General features: G+C 44.2%; 1 protein-coding gene across 4 annotated transcripts in view; it reads right to left on the bottom strand.

Annotated features, from left to right (window-relative positions):
- Positions 1-15,658, bottom strand: part of TDP1 (tyrosyl-DNA phosphodiesterase 1) — a 122,381-nt gene that overhangs the window by 12,438 nt on the left and 94,285 nt on the right. For 3 of the 4 annotated variants that reach the window (XM_088462509.1, XM_088462508.1, XM_088462510.1), the window contains exon 15: positions 1,134-1,248. In XM_088462509.1, coding sequence (XP_088318635.1) covers positions 1,134-1,248 — 115 coding nt within the window. Of the gene's footprint in view, positions 1-1,133; positions 1,249-15,658 lie in introns of those variants that run through there. The other variant, XM_088462511.1, reaches the window with a different exon arrangement.

A 15,658-nucleotide genomic window follows, 5' to 3' on the forward strand; every position in this document is an offset into this window, starting at 1 on the left:
AGATTGTCAGATCTGCCGCACTGCACGGCAGATCTGAAGATGCGATGTGCGACCTGCGGGGGCGCGCATCACATCGTGATCGTGAGTGGGGACTCACCTGATCTGTCGTTCCAATGTGTCGGAATCGGCCAAAAAAAAAATCGCTGTGTGTGGGCACCTTTACTTAGGGCGCTGTGAAAACCCTGCTGGTGCTGCCCCTCTCTGGTCTCCAGATTAAGGACTGGAAGAGCAGCGGACTAACATCGGCCGGTTTCATCTGTAATGGGGGAGAGAGGGGGGGAGAGAGAGGGGGGGAGAGAGAGGGGGGGGAGAGAGAGGGGGGGGAGAGAGAGGGGGGGGAGAGAGAGGGGGGGGGAGAGAGAGGGGGGGGAGAGAGGGGGGGGGGGAGAGAGGGGGGGGAGAGAGAGAGGGAGAGAGAGAGGGAGAGAGAGAGGGAGAGAGAGAGGGAGAGAGAGAGGGAGAGAGAGAGGGAGAGAGAGAGGGAGAGAGAGAGGGAGAGAGAGAGGGAGAGAGAGAGGGAGAGAGAGAGGAGAGAGGGAGAGAGAGAGGGAGAGAGAGAGGGAGAGAGGGAGAGAGAGAGGGAGAGAGAGAGGGAGAGAGAGGGAGGGAGAGGGAGGAGAGGAGGAGAGAGAGGGAGGGAGAGAGAGGGAGGGAGAGAGAGAGGGAGAGAGAGAGGGAGAGAGAGAGGGAGAGAGAGGGAGAGAGAGAGGGAGAGAGAGGAGAGAGGGAGAGAGAGAGGGAGAGAGAGGGAGAGAGGGGGAGAGAGGGGGGAGGGAGAGGGGGGGGGGAGAGAGATGACTGGCAGCAGGAGACTCTCCAGGGGACGGCCGCCCCTATTCGCTTAAGTGAAAGGAATATTTCACCCAGGAGGGTTCATACAAAAGTGGACAACTCATGATATTCATCCCGCTGCCACTATGCAGCTTCGGTCCGCTGTAAGTCTGTCAGGGGAACGTAGCCTCATATATGGTGATCACTTTAATAGGGACAAACAAAAGCAAAATGGGACACAACAAATAAACTAACACACATCACTATATTCTACTCCCAGGAATAATGCAAACAAAATGCAAGTGACAAATGTTCTCTTCCATCAGGAATGAGGAGCGTGCTGGGCTGGAGAAATTACGCACCTTTTCCGGCATAGTGCTCAGGCGGTAAGTCAAACGGCACAGGAAACACTCCTTTGGCGTCATCATCTCTTGCGTAGATATTTGCTTTCACGTGGAAGGTTCCGCTGTCAAAGCCCTGCAGAGACAGAAGACAACATTCTAGGAACATCCGGCACAGATATTGCAGATAAGAACCAGGGAGAGGGTGCAAACCAACTCCATTAGGGGTAAGGGTTTTACTCAATGCACTCTGGGCCTGATTCAGCTTTGGGAATAGAGGCCGTGATTCAGACGCCGGTGGCAGCTCGCAAGGTCTGATGGGCGTGTTTGTTTCTTTTATTCCTTTCTCTGGCTGCCGCGATTATCTTGACCAACGGCCTTGCGACGAGACCCTGTGGTAGGTTCTCGGCTACAGCAAGGCCGAGTGGACTTCCTGCTCTAATAGAGCAGGAAGTCCACTACTGACATCGCTAGTGATGTCAGTAGGGCCTCCCACAAACGCCAGGCGTTCCTAAGGAACGCCTGCGTCTGTGCAGCCACCCCCCCCCTCCCTGCCCACAAAACGGGGCGAGCTGTCACTCACCATCGACAGCCGCCCCGTCTTGTAGCAAGCCCCGAAGAGACTAAAGTTCAGTCGCTCGGCGGGGCTCGCGCATGCCGGACGCGGCGCGTGCTCAGGGGGGAAACATCGAGCCGCTTTGAATCAGGCCCAGAGTGAGAATAGCACTTACCTGTGAACCTGGACAAAGCATATTCCAATGCAAAGGGTGTAAATACATACATTTTATGCTTGTGGGTAAATACTGTCTGCTTTTGAATGTAGCCTACAAATACTGCACAACTTTATTATTACACTGCAATTTATATGTTAGTTTGGACACACTCCTCCCAAATGTAAATCTCTGTGCACATGTTACATCTGCCCCCCCTGCAGTACAGCACGGTGTTACCAAGATGTACAGTTACTGGCTCTATCTTACTCTATTCCCAAATCTAATCTCTGTGCACATGTTACATCTGCCCCCCCTGCAGTACAGCACGGTGTTACCAAGATGTACAGTTACTGGCTCTATCTTACTCTATTCCCAAATCTAATCTCTGTGCACATGTTACATCTTCCCCCCCTGCAGTACAGCACGGTGTTACCAAGATGTACAGTTACTGGCTCTATCTTACTCTATTCCCAAATCTAATCTCTGTGCTCATGTAACATCTGCCCCCCTGCAGTACAGCACGGTGTTACCAAGATGTACAGTTACTGGCTCTATTTTACTCTATTCCCAAATCTAATCTCTGTGCTCATGTTACATCTGCCCCCCTGCAGTACAGCACGGTGTTACCAAGATGTACAGTTACTGGCTCTATCTTACTCTATTCCCAAATCTAATCTCTGTGCTCATGTTACATCTGCCCCCCTGCAGTACAGCACGGTGTTACCAAGATGTACAGTTACTGGCTCTATGTTACTCTATTCCCAAATCTAATCTCTGTGCTCATGTAACATCTGCCCCCCTGCAGTACAGCACGGTGTTACCAAGATGTACAGTTACTGGCTCTATGTTACTCTATTCCCAAATCTAATCTCTGTGCTCATGTAACATCTGCCCCCCTGCAGTACAGCACGGTGTTACCAAGATGTACAGTTACTGGCTCTATGTTACTCTATTCCCAAATCTAATCTCTGTGCCCCCCTGCAGTACAGCACGGTGTTACCAGGATGTACAGTTACTGGCTCTATGTTACTCTATTCCCAAATCTAATCTCTGTGCTCATGTTACATCTGCCCCCCTGCAGTACAGCATGGTGTTACCAAGATGATCAGCTGAGAGTGATATCTCTCTCTGTTCCCAAAGCTGAATCAGGCCCTGTGTTTCCAATAGTGGAACTCTAATGGGGGTTACAATAAAGGTGGACCTGAAAATTGCAGTACACATCCCCCCCCAACACTCTCCCCTACAATTGCCAACACCCTTACCCACAATCTTCAAACATTCCAAAACTTAGAAGGTGCCAGATAAATGATAAGTAGAATCGGATATACCCCTAGATCTCAATACACTGTGTAGAGCTGGCAGCATAGGATTAAAATGGTTGGCCAGTGTGTATCAGCGATATGTCTGAACGACGTTGTCCATAGATATATAACGTCGGCTCTGCTGCACAGCCAATGGCAGATATATCTGTCCATCAGGCAGAGTGTACGGGTGGTCTGTCGCCCGCCTGTACACATGCAGCAGAGGCCATGGGGAGGGACATGCCCCCCGGCCAGAGCCAGGCGACCATCATCTGCAGATATATCTGTTCAGTGTGTACTCAGCTGTACACATAGTGGGCAAACACTAAGCATTATGAGACAGTTATACCAGTTAGAGCCAGGTACCATGGGGAGTAACTGTGTAAGCAGAGAGTATATCAGGAGGGCGTCTTATCTGCATCAGTCGGAATTTAACAAGACATGTATCTGTGCTTAGGTCGGCGTTGGTGAACAACCATCGATTTTCTGAGCATCATGTGTGATGAAGGGTTCCCATCAGATGGGTTGAAGCTACAGTATGTATATGTGCGTACACACTTGCCGATGCTGGGAGTGACAGTGAGGGTCATGCTGCATTCGGCAGCATGACCCCCGCCGATATCGCCCGCTTTTCAACAGCGGGCGATGTCGCTGACGGCGTTCGGTAGCGCACAGTCAGCGACATAGTGAGTACACACTGCCCGATGTGGACAATATGTTGTCCGACAGATCAGACGACATATCCTCTAGTGTGTAACCGGCTTAAGTCTCAGACTATATTTGCTGAGTGACATAGAATCATTGACTGACACTTGTGAATCAATGGGGAAGAGGATTATAGGAGAATACTTGAAAATGTGAAACAGTAGCGGTGTAACAACATTGCAAATTGCTAGCAAGTGCTACAGCGATGCTCCAAAGCAAATGGCAATATGATTACTCAAGGACTTGTACGCAGGAATATGTAATCTACATTTAAACCGAATGAAATGGTATATATTTCATACGGTATGAGTTCGGCATCCTGGCGGTTGGGATGCCGATGCTTACATTGCCTGTACCAGAATATCGATGCCAGTCAGAATCCCGGCGCCGGCATCCCAACCACTGGAATTCCCAAGGTAAGTAACGGGGTCTTAAATTTAGGGGTTAGGCACTAAGGGGGGGAGGGTTAGGTTTAGGGTGTGGGGAGGATAAATTCAGGCACTAGGGGGGAGGTTAGGATTAGGGTAGGGAGAGGGTTAGCATACCGACCAACAAGTGTCGGTATGTTAACAGAGTCAGGATCCCGGCGTCTGTATTCTGACCGCCAGGATCCCAACTTTCGGTATTTCATACCGATTCCATTTCATACAATATAATGTATATATGATGCACTGCATTGAAAAATATGCTATTTTTTGTCCAATATAACAGACATGTATGTAAAACCACTTGAGTTAACAACCAATAATGCACAGCACATGCCTGGGCTGATAGACATTACAGTTCTCCAGTCTTCTCACTGTGTATAGGATCTTTGGGTAAGCGCAGCGAATGCTGACAGATCAGACAGAAGAGGAGAGATGTGTGCAGCGCGCAGTAATGACTACGCAGCAGAAGCAGCACACTGGCAGTTTTGTCTTAAGGAACTTTGCAGCTACTGAGACTTGAGAATGGATTTGTCAGCGGCGTTTCATCTGCTTCTACTGAACACTGCTGGAGACGAGATTATTCATACGCACAACAAAAACGCAACACACTGAAAATAAAGTGGAATGGTTGTGTCTTTATCTAGTGCACACAACACATAATTATCGAAGAGATGTGTTATAATGATGCAATGGGCAGACCTTGTCGTGGAATTGTGCATTCAGCTAGCAGAACGCTATACTCACTCTGCGGCCCAACCACATCAGGCAGCAGCAGTACTTTCACTGTTCATATAGTGAAAGAACTAGGTCATGGTTAATGTTCTCAGGCTGGGGGTAGAGTTTCAGGTACTGGCAGGAGAGGGTGGTCTCACATCTTATGCTGAATATGCACTGGCTGCACCACAGGTGTCTAAACAAGCGGAGATGAAGAAGCGAGGAAAACTGTAACTGTAACTGGGGCCGGTCACTGGTCACTACTGTAACTAGGGCCGGTCACTGGTCACTACTGTAACTGGGGCCGGTCACTGGTCACTACTGTAACTGGGGCCGGTCACTGGTCACTACTGTAACTGGGGCCGGTCACTGGTCACTACTGTAACTGGGGCCGGTCACTGGTCACTACTGTAACTGGGGCCGGTCACTGGTCACTACTGTAACTGGGGCCGGTCACTGGTCACTACTGTAACTGGGGCCGGTCACTGGTCACTACTGTAACTGGGGCCGGTCACTGGTCACTACTGTAACTGGGGCCGGTCACTGGTCATTACTGTAACTGGTAGCTGGTTACTGGTCACTACTGTAACTGGTAGCTGGTTACTGGTCTGTCAAAGCCGGATGGTTGGCTGAGACCTAAATTGTAAAATTAATATCTGAAGAAGCCATGTGTGCGTTGTCTGCACGACGTCATCTGGCGTAGTCAGTAAATTATTATTGTGCACGGCATTGTGTACATATGCCGTGTACATCTGCCGTGTAACTACACGGCAGATGTACACAATGCCGTGCACAATAATAATATACTGACTACGCCATCGTGCATTGTGTACATCTGCCGTGTTATTACACAGTGTTACACAGTCTTTATATAATAAATGCGCACGAATACAAATATATTTTTAAAGACTTCATATATTCAGTGATGACAGACAAGTCTTGTGGACAAGTTTGTGACAATTAATTAAGAAAACTCAAAGATACTGTGAGTGTTTGTTCCGCATACAGATACAGTGTGTCTGTGACAATTGAAGTATAACACAGGCACTGATATGCTCAGAGAGTGTGTTCTGAATGTGGATTTAGAAACAATTGTCAGACGTTTAGCTATCGTTAGAAATTGTAGGCCTTGTGTCCCATGCTGATGTGGTTAAGAGGGACTGACAATTGTATTCTGAATAAACATAGGAAAGCCTTTTGTTAAAGTTATCAGACTTGTTTGCCAAAGCTTGCTCCATCTATGAACAGGACAAATTGCATTGTCTGTCATTATTTTAGTTCAGACAGAAGTAATATTACTGTTTGAAGTTTTATATATATATATCTCCCACAATGACCGGCACTCAAATAAATAGTTCCACTTGCCCAGGTGCCCTCCATACACTGTTGCTAGTGTTTACAATACATCACCACCTCGTCGGCACTCATGGGACTTCATAAGAAATTTTCAATCACTGCACATCTTTCGGAAGAGATTCCAACGTTTCAGATACTTTAATATTTTGTCAAGGATACAGCATCTTCCACCACCATTAAAACATATTGTAATTCACTCTAACTGAATAAAATAAAGCAGAGCTATATTCCACCAAGTAACATTAATTATTAACAAGACTTTATATGCAAAGAATAGGCACTATATATCTGCCTGGATCATGTTACAAATTAATCACAACAAATTCATTAAATGAAGCAATTCAATGATAGTTGATCATTTAAGCCGAATGGCTTAACCGTATTCAATCGTGCAATCCACCGTGCCTCTAGATGCAGCAAAGATCACTCTCTATCAACTCCTCTCAAATTCTATGATTTTCTATCTTAAGGAGGGCAAACTGTGTCTCATCTCTTTGAAATGGCGTGCCACCGGTTGGTCGATTTCTCTTCCTTCTAAAGCCAAATGTATAGCTGACCGATATAACGCCATTCTTTCTTTGAATTTTCGCGAAGTTTTCCCAATATATAAATATCCGCAGGGGCATTTAATATAGAAAGACCACAAAGCTGCTGGTGCAAGCCAGTATGGGGATGTGGAAACGTGTCTCCCATTTCCAAAAAACCACATGTTGTGCACCCGAGGCATCTGAAACATCCCTTCTTCCTCGATAACAAAACAACCTTTAGCTTGTTCTTTGAGGGGAGTAATGTCTTTGCGTACTAGCATATCAGAAATATTCTTGCCACGACGATAGCATGGTAGAATTTTAATTTCTTTCAGAGCCGCCAAATCTTTGTCTGAAGTTAGTAATGGCCATAACTTTTTAGCTGACGATGTCATGCTTTGTGTACCTGGATTAACATCATTTACCCATATCAAGGAATTAGACATATCCTTAGTCACAGGTGGTTTCAGGGTGTTAACCCTTGGTATACTTAACATTTTTTGTTGTATGTTTTTTAACTCCTTCGGATTGTACCCTCGCGATACAAACTTAGTAATCATCTTATCCGTGTGTTTGACAGTTTCTGTCATATCATCAGAAATACGGTGAACCCATAATAACTGAGAACACGGTAAACCCCTCTTCAGGGCAACTTGATGACAGCTATCTGCATGCAAAAATGTATTGCGGTCCGTGGGTTTTTGGTAAACTGTAGTATGTAATAGATTATCCATTAAATTGACTTGCACATCTAGAAAATTGATGGTGGATTTGCTAGTATTGAATGTAAACTTGATGTCAGCATCTTTACTATTAATGTCATTCATCATTTCTATGAACTCCTCCTCAGAGCCTTTCCAAATGACGAATAGATCGTCTATATACCTTGTAAAGAAGTAAATCTTGTTCAAAATATTTGGCTCCTTGAAAAATAAATAGTCCTCCAACTGGAACATAAAGGCGTTAGCAAACGCGGGAGCTACGCAAGATCCCACTGCGCATCCCACTAACTGTAAAAAATAATTACCATCGAAGAGAAAATTATTTCTTTTTAAAGTTAATTCCAGGAGTTGAATAAAAAAGTCCAAATCCGGTCCAGCATATAATGAAGTTGTAGTTAACAATTTTCGCGTAGCCTCTATACCTCTCGCATGTGGAATGCTGGTATAGAGACCAGTCACATCTATTGTACATAGGAGACAATCCCCGCTTAAGTCAGTTAAATCATTGAGTTTCAAAATAAACTCAGTGGTATCTTTTAAAAAAGTGGTCTGTGACTGTATGGCTGGCTGCATATAGTGATCCAAGAATTGCGCAACAGTGTATAGAATCGAATTTCTGGCCGAAATTATCGGTCTCCCAGGAGGACCCACTGGATTTCTGTGAATTTTAAGTAATGTAGATAAGATGGGGACTATTGGATGAGATGGAATTAGTGAGGCTGTAGTTTTTTTTGCTGATAATCTCATTACTGACCGCTATATTGACAATGTCCTGTAATTTCTTTAAAAAGATTTCTGTGGGATCTGACTCCAATTGTCTGTAAATGTTATGATCATTCAGTTGCCTGTAGACTTCATTTTTATAGTCCTCCAAATTTAAAATCACAATACCTCCTCCTTTGTCGGCATTGCTAATAATAATGTCTTTGTAACCTTGTAGGTTCTTCAGAGCCTGCCGTTCTATCACCGATAGGTTATTGTATTTAGAAGTGCAGTGTTTGGATAAGGTTTCTAACTCAAAATCAACCATTCTGTTAAACGTTTTGATTGAGGAGTTGTTGGAATGAGGATCAAAATTAGACTTAGTTTTCACCGGACACTTATTGCTTGGAGGAATAGATGGTTGTATATCTGCTCCAAAGTACTCTAAGTTTCAATTGTCTCGTGAATCTGTGCAAATCTATCTTGCTCTGGAAAGAATTAAATGCATTCGTAGGAACAAAGGAAAGACCTTTGTTTAATACTTTGTATTCCACAGGAGATAAATCACTAGAGGAAAGGTTTCTGCTGTATCGTTGACAAAAGATTAAAGTATCTGAAACGTTGGAATCTATTCCGGAAGATGTGCAGTGATTGAAAAGTCCCATGAGTGCCGCCGTGGTGGTGATATATATATACATATATATATATATATATATATATATATACACACACACACACATATACATATATACACACACTTAAACGATCACATGGGTATCCACAATGCGTGCACACTTGTATATACAGTTGCAATTATAAATACAAACACACACAGCGCACCTTTTACGCTGCATGTAGACACACAATGCATACTTACATATAATCATAAATATACACGCACTCATAAAGGTTCCTGCACATTATGGTTTATATTAAAGTTATTAATTATGATATAAAATGTATGTATTTGATATTAATGGTATACAACATGAAAGACATGGCATGTTTGGTACTAAACTGACACACTGTTTATTTCCAGATATCTGAACCTATCAGCGAGGGAGTCTCATCTTGCGTTCGATGGTTATGGAATATAGGAAATTATTGGTTAGAATGTATACCCTGTAATGTAGTGTATCTATCTAGTTTAAATCAATTAAAGAAAGACAATGTAATCTGGAGAATTGGCACATACCCCTAGACAACTGTCCTATGAACTACAGCGTACTACAAAGACCAAGAACCAATGGAATTATGTTTCTCTGTCTACATTGTTGTTATCATGATCTGTTGGGGTATATACCCTGTGTCCCGGTTCCAGTTAGTAGCCATTCTCATGGATGACCACAGACCTCAGGATTGATGACTGTAACTGGGACCGGTGCGCTTGTGTATGTATCAACTGTACCTTGTTTATGTGTAATTGTATTTAGATAACAGAGTAACTAAATGCTTTTTATGTGAATAACTTTTTGTGCTTTGGAACCACACTCAAAGTCTGGAAAGCAATTATTTCTTGTGCAACTTACAACGCTAAATAGCGACATTTAGGTATATAGATCATTAGGTATTCATAGGTCATTACTGTAACTGGGGCAGGTTACTGGTCATTACTGTAACTGGGGCTGGTTACTGGTCATTACCGTAACTGGTGTTGGTTACTGGTCATTGCTGTACCGTGTAGCTGGTTACTGGTCATTACTGTAACTGGGGCTGGTTAATGGTCATTACTGTAACTGGTAGCTGGTTAATGGTCATTACTGTAACTGGTAGCTGGTTACTGGTCATTACTGTAACTGGTAAATGATTACTGGTCATTACTGTAACTGGGGCTGGTTAATGGTCATTACTGTAACTGGGGGCTGGTTACTGGCTATTACTGTAACTGGTCATTACTGTAACTGGGGCTGGTTACTGGTCATTACTGTAACTGGTAGCTGGTTACTGGTCATTACTGTAGCTGGTTACTGGTCATTACTGTAACTGGGGCTGGTTACTGGTCATTACTGTAACTAGGGATGGTTACTGGTCATGACTAACTAGGGATGGTTACTGGTCATTACTGTAACTGGGGCTGGTTACTGGTCATTACTGTAACTGGTAGCTGGTTAATGGTCATTACTGTAACTGGTAGCTGGTTACTGGTCATTACTGTAACTGGTAAATGATTACTGGTCATTACTGTAACTGGGGCTGGTTAATGGTCATTACTGTAACTGATAGCTGGTTACTGGCTATTACTGTAACTGGTCATTACTGTAACTGGGGCTGGTTACTGTCATTACTGTAACTGGTAGCTGGTTACTGGTCATTACTGTAGCTGGTTACTGGTCATTACTGTAGCTGGGGCTGGTTACTGGTCATGACTAACTAGGGATGGTTACTGGTCATTACTGGGGCTGGTTACTGGTCATTACTGTAACTGATAGCTGGTTAATGGTCATTACTGTAACTGATAGCTGGTTACTGGTCATTACTGTAACTGAAATGATTACTGGTCATAACTAACTGTCAGATTACTGGTCATTACTGTAACTGGGGGCTGGTTACTGGTCATTACTGTAACTGGGGCTGGTTACTGGTCATTACTGTAACTGGTAGCTGGTTACTGGTCATTACTGTAACTGGTAGCTGGTTACTGGTCATTACTGTAACTAGGGATGGTTACTGGTCATTACTGTAACTAGGGATGGTTACTGGTCATTACCGTAACTGGTAGCTGGTTACTGGTCATTACTGTAACTGGTAAATGATTACTGGTCATAACTGTCAGATGATTACTGGTCATTACTGTAAATAGGGCTGGTTAATGGTCATTACTGTAACTGGGGCTGGTTACTGGTCATTACTATAACTGGTAGCTGGTTACAGGTCATTACTGTAAGTGGTATCTGGTTACTGGTCATTACTGTAGCTGGTTACTGGTCATTACTGTAACTGAGGCTGGTTACTGGTCATTACTGTAACTGGGTATGGTTACTGGTCATTACTGTAACTGGGGATGGTTACTGGTCATTACTGTAACTGGGGGCCGGTTACTGGTTATTTCTGTAACTGGTGAATGGCCGCTTACCAATACTATTACTGATCACTATCCATTACTGTAAATGGGGCTGGTAACTGGTCATTACTGCAACTGGTGACTGACCGCTGATGATTACTATAACTTATGGCTATGATTCCCCGGGCATACAGAATCAGAGGGAGCTGTTACACAGTATAGTTCTCTCTGTATGAGGCTAGGATTCCCCAGCATACAGAATCAGAGGGAGCTGTTACACAGTATAGTTCTCTCTGTATGAGGCTACGATTCCCCAGCATACAGAATCAGAGGGAGCTGTTACACAGTATAGTTCTCTCTGTATGAGGCTAGGATTCCCCAGCATACAGAATCAGAGGGAGCTGTTACACAGTATAGTTCTCTCTGTATGAGGCTACGATTCCCCAGCATACAGAATCAGAGGGAGCTGTTACACAGTATAGTTCTCTCTGTATGAGGCTAGGATTCCCCAGCATACAGAATCAGAGGGAGCTGTTACACAGTATAGTTCTCTCTGTATGAGGCTAGGATTCCCCAGCATACAGAATCAGAGGGAGCTGTTACACAGTATAGTTCTCTCTGTATGAGGCTAGGATTCCCCAGCATACAGAATCAGAGGGAGCTGTTACACAGTATAGTTCTCTCTGTATGAGGCTACGATTCCCCAGCATACAGAATCAGAGGGAGCTGTTACACAGTATAGTTCTCTCTGTATGAGGCTACGATTCCCCAGCATACAGAATCAGAGGGAGCTGTTACACAGTTACTGATATTAATGATATCATGCAGCTTTTCACCCTCTGTGATATCACAGGCTGTACTCCAAAGACAAGAACTTTAATAATATTATATATACATATAAAACTCAGCCAGACCCAACAACAGCACATATCATCTCTGGTGATGTCAATTTACCTAATTAGCACTGAAACAATGAAATAAAAACTTACAAATAGTATTTACAAGGGTTCATACGTACATTAGCAGGTGCATGATAAATACTTACAACCCAATAACCTACTAATACAACTGTGTATCCAATGGACGGCGATCTGTGAAGTTGGCAAAAAAAAAAAAAAACACAGAAGAGGAGCATGCACAAATATTCTAACATTAGACAAAGAGTGACCTCTCTGGTACTGACACTGTGCGAGGATCCACCTATCAGTTCTGTTACCCAGGAGACTGAAGTCTAATCACAACTCCAGAGCTGTGCAATGAGACAACTGTCTATCCTGTCTCTCTGTGATGTCTAAGCAGGACCTAGAGCATGTAATGTCCTCAGCTATACCTGGTATATCATTAGCTAGGAGGTACAGAGACTGGTTATATACAGAGATATAATAGTCACCATACACAGAGCGTGCTGGGTACAGTTACACAGTATAATGTCCTCAGCTATACCTGGTATATCATTAGCTAGGCAGTACAGAGACTGGTTATATACAGAGATACACTAGTCACCATACCCACAGAGCGTGCTGGGTACAGTTACACAGTATAATGTCCTCAGCTATACCTGGTATATCATTAGCTAGGAGGTACAGAGACTGGTTATATACAGAGATACAATAGTCACCATACACAGAGCGTGCTGGGTACAGTTACACAGTATAATGTCCTCAGCTATACCTGGTATATCATTAGCTAGGAGGTACAGAGACTGGTTATATACAGAGATACAATAGTCACCATACACATAGAGCGAGCTGGGTACAGTTACACAGTATAAAGTCCTCAGCTATACCTGGTATATCATTAGCTAGGAGGTACAGAGACTGGTTATATACAGAGATACAATAGTCACCATACACAGAGCGTGCTGGGTACAGTTACACAGTATAATGTCCTCAGCTATACCTGGTATATCATTAGCTAGGAGGTACAGAGACTGGTTATATACAGAGATACAATAGTCACCATACACAGAGCGTGCTGGGTACAGTTACACAGTATAATGTCCTCAGCTATACCTGGTATATCATTAGCTAGGCAGTACAGAGACTGGTTATATACAGAGATACAATAGTCACCATACACAGAGCGTGCTGGGTACAGTTACACAGTATAAAGTCCTCAGCTATACCTGGTATATCATTAGCTAGGCAGTACAGAGACTGGTTATATACAGAGATACAATAGTCACCATACACAGAGCGTGCTGGGTACAGTTACACAGTATAATGTCCTCAGCTATACCTGGTATATCATTAGCTAGGCAGTACAGAGACTGGTTATATACAGAGATATAATAGTCACCATACACAGAGCGTGCTGGGTACAGTTACACAGTATAATGTCCTCAGCTATACCTGGTATATCATTAGCTAGGCAGTACAGAGACTGGTTATATACAGAGATACAATAGTCACCATACACATAGAGCGTGCTGGGTACAGTTACACAGTATAATGTCCTCAGCTATACCTGGTATATCATTAGCTAGGCAGTACAGAGACTGGTTATATACAGAGATACAATAGTCACCATACACAGAGCGTGCTGGGTACAGTTACACAGTATAATGTCCTCAGCTATACCTGGTATATCATTAGCTAGGCAGTACAGAGACTGGTTATATACAGAGATACAATAGTCACCATACACATAGAGCGTGCTGGGTACAGTTACACAGTATAATGTCCTCAGCTATACCTGGTATATCATTAGCTAGGCAGTACAGAGACTGGTTATATACAGAGATATAATAGTCACCATACACATAGAGCGTGCTGGATACAGTTACACAGTATAATGTCCTCAGCTATACCTGGTATATCATTAGCTAGGCAGTACAGAGACTGGTTATATACAGAGATACAATAGTCACCATACCCATAGAGCGTGCTGGGTACAGTTACACAGTATAAAGTCCTCAGCTGTACCTGGTATATCATTAGCTAGGCAGTACAGAGGCTGGTTATATACAGAGATATAATAGTCACCATACACATAGAGCGAGCTGGGTACAGTTACACAGTATAATGTCCTCAGCTATACCTGGTATATCATTAGCTAGGCAGTACAGAGACTGGTTATATACAGAGATACACTAGTCACCATACGCATAGAGCGCGCTGGGTACAGTTACACAGTATAATGTCCTCAGCTATACCTGGTATATCATTAGCTAGGCAGTACAGAGACTGGTTATATACAGAGATACAATAGTCACCATACACAGAGCGTGCTGGGTACAGTTACACAGTATAATGTCCTCAGCTATACCTGGTATATCATTAGCTAGGCAGTACAGAGACTGGTTATATACAGAGATACAATAGTCACCATACACAGAGCGTGCTGGGTACAGTTACACAGTATAATGTCCTCAGCTATACCTGGTATATCATTAGCTAGGCAGTACAGAGGCTGCTTATATACAGAGATACAATAGTTGCCATACTTACTGTTGAAATTAAGTGGAATTATGCAAACCCTGTCTATGGAATACTGGTGTAGGTAGATGTCCAATCAGACTCTCCACCTCTTTGCAATCCTCCAAACGGGCTCTTAAGACCCACTACTTCATCAAAGCCTTCCAGCTCCCGCCCTAACTTGCTGCTACATACTCCTTCCTCCCTGCTTACCCCATCTGTGTCACACCTGTTTGTCTCCCCCTCCCCTTTAGAATGTAAGCTCTTACGAGCAGGCCCTCTACCCTCTTGTGCTTCTCCTTACTTTACTTTCATCTACTTCTTACCCCCCACCAGGGCACCCAACACTGGGTTGCTTATCAGTGGCGTAACTAGGGTATTTGGAGCCCAGGGCAAATTTGAAAATGGAGCGAGCCCCATGTAGTGGTCCCCCCTATGAAGTGCCCCCAGTAGTGTTCCCCTTATATAGTGCCCCCAATAGCAGTCTCCACAATGCAGTGCCCCCAGTAGTGATCCCCCCTATCCAGCACCCCTTATTCAGTGCCCCCTGTAGTGGTCCTCCCTATTCAGTGCCCCCAGGGCAGTGCCCCCAGCAGTAGTCCACCCCCCCAATGCAGTGCCCCAGTAGTGGTCCCCCTTATGCAGACCCAAGGTAGTGAACCCCCCTATCCAGTGCCCCCTGTAGTGGTCCTTCCTATTATTGCCCCCAGTAGTGGTCCCCCCAGTGCAGTGCCCCTAGTAGTAAGCCCCTTATATAGTGCTCCAGTAGTAGTTTTCCCCTCAGTAGTAGTATGCAGTAGAGGTTCCCCATCCCGATGAAGTGCCCCCAGTAGTAGCCCCCCCCAGTAGTAGACACCAGTATTGCTCCACCCCCAGTAATGGTGCACACGTTAAAGAAAAAAAAAAGAAAAATACACTTACCTGAATCCATGCTCCAGACACCGCTCCCGCCGCCGCACGT

This window comes from Taudactylus pleione, unplaced genomic scaffold (assembly GCF_031769625.1).
Source record: "Taudactylus pleione unplaced genomic scaffold, aTauple2 ptg001254l, whole genome shotgun sequence".
In the NCBI taxonomy this organism is placed as follows: domain Eukaryota; kingdom Metazoa; phylum Chordata; class Amphibia; order Anura; family Myobatrachidae; genus Taudactylus; species Taudactylus pleione.